A 6,000-nucleotide genomic window follows, 5' to 3' on the forward strand; every position below is an offset into this window, starting at 1 on the left:
CTACAGACTGGACAGCCACAGCTGTTCAAAAATCACATAAGGTACAGTGTAACACCATCGTGGTTTAGTCCCACAATCACAAAAGAACTTGGAAGTCTTTAAGTAGACATACATACTACTGAGATCCCAGGAATTCCTATTCACTCCTGTAGTACTTGATCAATGGATCTCTGTCAAGTGAAGATCACCACTAAATGATGCTAACTACCGTAAACCGGACAAGATTAATTCAAAATAGCACTTAAGACAGTATGTTTTTACAATTACATGTCATTACCCAATATTTCAAAACATGCAGTTTGTGCAGGTATTTCAGCAACATTGAAAATAAAAGATAATCTCTCACTTTCTTTGCTTCAAACCACCCTGTACGTGGCATAAAAACATAGCAAAGGAAGGGCTGGATTAGTGTGAACAATACACTTGCTGTCTCTAGTAGACAGCAGCATCTTCATTTTCCTTATCCTGGTATTACAAAAGTAGAAATAGATATTCTACAGGTCCACTCTAGCAGTTGTACAGTATTCCATCTATGCATCTAAAGGAAACTACTCACCCATGTGGGATTACACCTCGAAACCACTCAAAGTACAGCTCTCCTTAAGGTGTTGCAAAATTATTGAAATGGATGGAATATTTAACAGCCAAACCAAAGTACTATAAAAGCATATTCCAGAGATTTTATTGGCTTAGTAGCAGTCAAAATGTTTAGTATAGAAATCCATGTTTATTTGAAGAAAAAGTAAATATTTAACAATATAAATTTGCTTACAAAGTTTTGGTGGCTGAAGTATTTGTGACTTGACTGCTAATTGATAATTTGCCAGTATAATGTTAAATGGGATCTAACGTTCTAGTATAATGTTAAATGGAATCAGGGTGTCATTTATATTTGTGAGCATTATGGAAACATCCCATGAAAATAGTCAACCAAGTATTTTCGCTCCTAGTATGAGCAACAAGGAACATTATAAGCAACAAGCCTGAAACAGATGATTTAATTTTTTGATTGAAATTTTTTAACAACTTTCAATCATTCAAGTATTATGGTCCCTATATACACACTTCTAATATGGCTAAAAAAGACATGGTAGACAATTGAGGACACCGCCATCCAATTGTAATTACAAAATTGTCAAGTTTTAAACAACAAATTGTACCTTGTTTAATTAAAAATAGAAGAATTAGGTAGACTATTTTGCAAATCAAACAGCACACTAATGTGCTATGTATTAAGGCATACCTTTAAATGCACACTTGTCATCTCTAACAAGTTTTATACAATTGCTACCAAGTGAAGACTATCATTGTCTTGCAAAACTGAGAAAGAAATACAAAATATCTGGAAGCCTGCATTTTTAAAGTACAAAATTAACCTTCAGTCCTTGACTTGAAATACTATACATGGTACAAACAACCTTTCTCTCCTACAAGATCTCACGAGGATTTCTTAAAGCTGGAGGTAAATTTGATGGTTTTGATTCCTCATCCAGAAGTACCAAATCTTCAATTTCACTACCTTTGTATTTTCTTTTGCATATCTTCACAATAACTTTCTTCTTGAGAAATAACTTCAAAGCTTCTCTTGAAGCAACTGCTTTGGCATTTTCCATACTTTTACCACAGCCAGTACCCAAGTAGACAGACTTGCACCTCAGTTCACAAACTATATTTTCCAGAGAGCTCTTATTTTGAGGCAAGTCTGCAAGCTCCTTCAAGGGAACAAAAGCAACATCTAATGTAGCTTTCACAGACTGAATAGATGAGTTCAGAAGTTCTGCATGATTTACATTAGGACTGAAGCCTCCAACAGCAACTAATTTCCAGGCTACAGCTTTGTATAATCTGTTGAAAAAAGGCTGTCTTTCCTTTGCATCTTCGCTTGTTAAGGGTTTGCACAAAGCCTTAGCAGGGCTTTCACCTGCCTGTGAGGTGCTCTTGGAGGCCAGCTGTGGTGAGCCTGCCTGCATACCACCCTTGGAGGTCAGCAGAGAAGCACCTGCCTGAGCTCCACTGCGAGAGGCCAGTGACGAGGGACCTTGCTGAGCACCACTCCGAGCAGCCAGCAATGAAGCAGCCACCTGAGCACTGCTCTTGGAATTCAGTAGTGAGGATCCCTGCTGAGCACCACTCCGAGCAGCCAGCAACGAAGCAGCTACCTCAGCACTGCTCTTGGAGGCCAGGAGCGAGGAGGTCACCTTAGCAGTGCCCTTGGAGGCCAGGAGCAGTGAAGCACCCACCTGAGTGCTGCTCTTGGGAGACAGAAGCAGTGAGCTGCTCACCTGAGCACCACTCTTGGACACTGATGCTGAAGCACTAGCTTGGTTTTTGGAAGACAGCAATGTAGCACTTGTCTGCACAGTAGTCTTGGCAGCTGGTGGCACCGCTATTGTCAGAGGGGTGCTCTTGGTAGTCGGCAGCACTGCTGCTGCCACTGCCTGCGGGGTGCTCTTGGTAGCTGGCAGCACTGCTGCTGCCACTGCCTGCGGGGTGCTCTTGGTAGCTGGTGGCACTGCTGCCGCCACTGCCTGCAGGGTGCTCTTGGTAGCTGGTGGCACTGCTGCTGCCACTGCCTGCGGGGTGCTCTTGGTAGCTGGTGGCACTGCCCCTGCCTGTGGGGTGCTCTTGGTGGTTGGTGGCACTGCCCCTGCCTGTGGGGTGCTCTTGGTGGTTGGTGGCACTGCCCCTGCCTGTGGGGTGCTCTTGGTGGTTGGTGGCACTGCCCCTGCCTGTGGGGTGCTCTTGGTGGTTGGTGGCACTGCCCCTGCCTGTGGGGTGCTCTTGATGGTTGGTGGCACTGCCCCTGCCTGTGGGGTGCTCTTGGTGGTTGGTGGCACTGCCACTGCCTGTGGGGCGTTCTTGGTGGTTGGTGGCACTGCCACTGCCTGCAGGGTGCTCTTGGTGGTGGTTGACACCGCTGCTGCTACTGCCTGTGGGGTGCTCTTGGTGGCTGGTGACACTGACACTGCCTGTGGAGTACTCTTGGTGGTCAGTGGCACTGCAGCTGCAACCACCTCTACCTGCAGGGCACTCTTGGAAGCTGGTGGCATTTCACTTACTGCAGTTTTCTTCTCAGGTGACGACAGGTTTCCACACTTGCTTTCCTTAGGTAAACTTGAGCAAGACTTCTCTCCTGACTTTTTTTCAGATGAAGATGGATTTTGCTCAGTAGTATTTTCAGCATTAGCAGGTTTTGCTTCCATTTCTACATTTGATGCTGTGACCATTTCTTGACCTGAAGCACAAGTTGACCAGGAGCTTTCTGGATCTTTGCTAGTATCTCTTTCCTGCTTTTTTGGCAATGTGCTCTCTGTTTCCTTCAGGGCTTCTGCCTTGGTTGTTTTCACGTCCTTTCCAGTATCCTTACCATCTTTGCTTTTCTCAACAGCTCGCTTCTTGGAGGGTTCTTCTACCCCTTCTGCAAAACAAGTGAAGTATGTTATCCTCTTTAATTCCTGTATTATGAAATACCCATCCAGAGACAATTTATTTATTTTCTAAAAAATTCTAGCAATAATCTTTATGAATTTAAAAGGTACATATAGGGAATACACCTTGAACCGTAATTTCAGTTATTTCAGAATGTTTTAGGGTCTTTTTTCATTGGTTTTGGGGTTTTTTTTGTGGTTTTTTTTTTTGTTGTTGTTCTTTTTGTTTTGTTTTGTTTGTTTGCAGGGTTTTTTTTGTTTGTTTCAGTTCTTTTAACCAAAAAAAAAAAAATACTCAGGTGCAAGATTTCAGGTTGTAGTTTGCGACCAATAGGCAAGTATGTACTTCTGTTTTTGAAGTTCAAACAAAAAATTACCAAAGTACATTAAACAGACAACCTAACCTTAAAAAAAAGTGTATTTTGTCTACTAACATCATAAAAACATATTTAAAATACTGCTTTTAAGAATTTCTTTAAACTATGTTTCTCCCAAAGCAACATCTGCTTCGTGAGAAAGGCAAAGTAGCAAGAATGCATTTACGCTGGCGCACAACAGTCTACACTGCATTACAAAAATCAGCTAAAGTGCACCAGTTATAGAAATTCAAAACAAGAACTCTATATTACCAATAGAATACATACACATTACATCTACTTTACAGGTGTTATGTAACGAAAAAATAGCACAGACAGGGGAAACGATTAACAAGAAATTAAAAAAATTAGTTCGACTACTTTCTAAGCCCGAGGTAAACCGAGAACATTCAAAAACAAGCATTTTCTAGACTCCTATGTATTGTCACAGCTATGATCTGCTAACCATTGCTACTTGATATGCCTCTTTTCTTCACCTTGGCAACCAGTTCATCTCTCGTGGTGCGAACAGGGGCGCCGGTCACTTGTATGCCTTCGGCCATTTCCAGCGCCTTCTCCATGACCTGCGGCGGGTACCTGGAGGGGCAACAAGGGCAGAAGAGGGGGACCGTCAAGCATCTGCGCGGCAACCCCGAGCGGGACCCACTGCCCTGGCCCACACTCACCGGCAGCCCAGGAAGACGTGATTAGCCCACACCATGGAGAGGGACACTAGGCGCTGGAGCTGGGCGCTGCCTGCCGCTGGGGGCTCCCCGACGTTGCGCAGCAGGAACTCCCGGCGGAACCGCCAGTGGTGCTCGGGCTCGCAGGCCCCACGAAGCGCCTCGGCCCAAGCCACCTCTTCCACCGTCCGCCCCAGGGGCTCGGCCGCCGCTTTCCCCGCCGCCATGGCCGCTCCCGCTTCCCCGCCCTCGCCCCTCCCTGCCGCGCCTGCCCCGGCTCCGCGCGCGGGGCGCTCCTCCGCGCCCCACAACGGAAACAACGGGTCCGCCCCTTCCGGCCGCGCCAGATGACCTCACAGCCGGCGCGCGCGGCAGCACCCACCGCCGCCCCAGGCTGCTTCGCGGGGCGCGAGGGGGCGGGGCGAGGCGAGGCGAGGCGAGGCGCGGCGCCGCGCCGCGCCGCCGCGCGCAGCCCGGCCCCGCCCTGACGGGTGGGCGCTGGGCCCTGGGGCGGGGTTTCACGGTCAGGCTGAGGGGAGGCGGTCTGGGCGGTAACTCCGCCTTAGGTACCTCTCTTTGCGGGCTTGGTTGTGCGGGCTCTGCGGTTTTGTACGGCCAGCGGGTTGAGCGGGCTTTATTTTTCCTTGGTTTTTACTGTACCCGACGCCTGAGATTTGTAGGAGTGAGCCTGTGGATGTCGCACACGGGTTGACGCATTCAGGCCCACAAGACTGTAAGCCTCTGCAGAGCTGCTCCCCTGATATCCCCTGCCCTTGCTTCTCTGGCGGACTGCCTGTTTTGCCATTCTCCTCTCAGATTTTTGAGGTGTTAGGAGAAAAGAGGTGGAGTGGCCATAGTTGCCACTTTTATTTATGCCTGATCAACGTGCGAACAGAAGTTCAGCTCACGGTTCAATTCCAGCCTTGCTGAAGTCGGAGCTCATGATCATGAGATCAGTTCGCATTTTTATCCTCTTTGACATGTGATAGGAAGGAAACGGCTTGTAAACGTTTTGGAGGCGATGTTAAATGCGAGGGTCTGAGTATGAGGGCTTCTGGCTACAAAGGGTTTAGGTAGTTGCTGTGCAACTCTGTAGGCTGTTTTTATGTTGCAAGACTTTAATTCAGTATTTGATTCAAACGAGTTGGGGAATTCTGTGTGAAAAAGTAATAAACATGCTGTGAAAATAGCACAGGCTTCAGTCTGCCAAGATGGTGGTCACAGAGTTAGTGCAACAGAGGAGAGAGTTTTGAATTGCAAAGGGCTGTCCCAGGAGAGATGTATTGATTTTTTCCCCCCTGAATTAGAAGTCTCTGTTTGCTTAAGTTTACAATTTTTAACACCTACATGTCATCATGAAGTGAGCTACAAGGCAGATTGCATTTAAGGGAGGAGTCTTTCTCCTTAAGTGACTTTAATGTGTTATTTCATGGAAATTGCTATGTAGTGGTTTAACCTTTAGTATCTCTGTAGTGTAAAACTAGGGAAACTAAACCAGAAAAGATAATCCAAACCAATTTTATTCTGTATCTG

General features: G+C 46.5%; 1 protein-coding gene across 1 annotated transcript; it reads right to left on the reverse strand.

Moving 5' to 3' along the window:
- Positions 1–446: 446 nt before the first annotated feature.
- On the reverse strand, positions 447–4,694 carry CDKN2AIP (CDKN2A interacting protein). Its single transcript, XM_054382825.1, has 6 exons — positions 4,471–4,694; positions 4,251–4,381; positions 2,967–3,418; positions 2,877–2,885; positions 2,526–2,651; positions 447–2,438 (listed from the first exon to the last, which is right to left on the reverse strand). The coding sequence occupies exons 1-6, from the start codon at positions 4,692–4,694 to the stop codon at positions 1,428–1,430; spliced, it is 1,953 nt and encodes a 650-aa protein (XP_054238800.1). The 3' UTR covers positions 447–1,427.
- Between the last annotated feature and the right edge of the window lie 1,306 nt (positions 4,695–6,000).

The sequence above is a fragment of the Indicator indicator genome, chromosome 8, assembly GCF_027791375.1.
Source record: "Indicator indicator isolate 239-I01 chromosome 8, UM_Iind_1.1, whole genome shotgun sequence".
Classification (NCBI taxonomy): domain Eukaryota; kingdom Metazoa; phylum Chordata; class Aves; order Piciformes; family Indicatoridae; genus Indicator; species Indicator indicator.

Bases quoted from the DNA above. Each gene is read 5' to 3' on its own strand.
- CDKN2AIP (XM_054382825.1), bottom strand. From the start codon at position 4,694: ATGGCGGCGGGGAAAGCGGCGGCCGAGCCCCTGGGGCGGACGGTGGAA. The intron at 4,382-4,470 runs GTGAGTGTGGGC...TTGCCCCTCCAG, and splicing joins CACGTCTTCCTGGGCTGCCG to GTACCCGCCGCAGGTCATGG. The intron at 3,419-4,250 runs GTTAGCAGATCA...CTTGTTTTGCAG, and splicing joins AGGCATATCAAGTAGCAATG to AAGGGGTAGAAGAACCCTCC.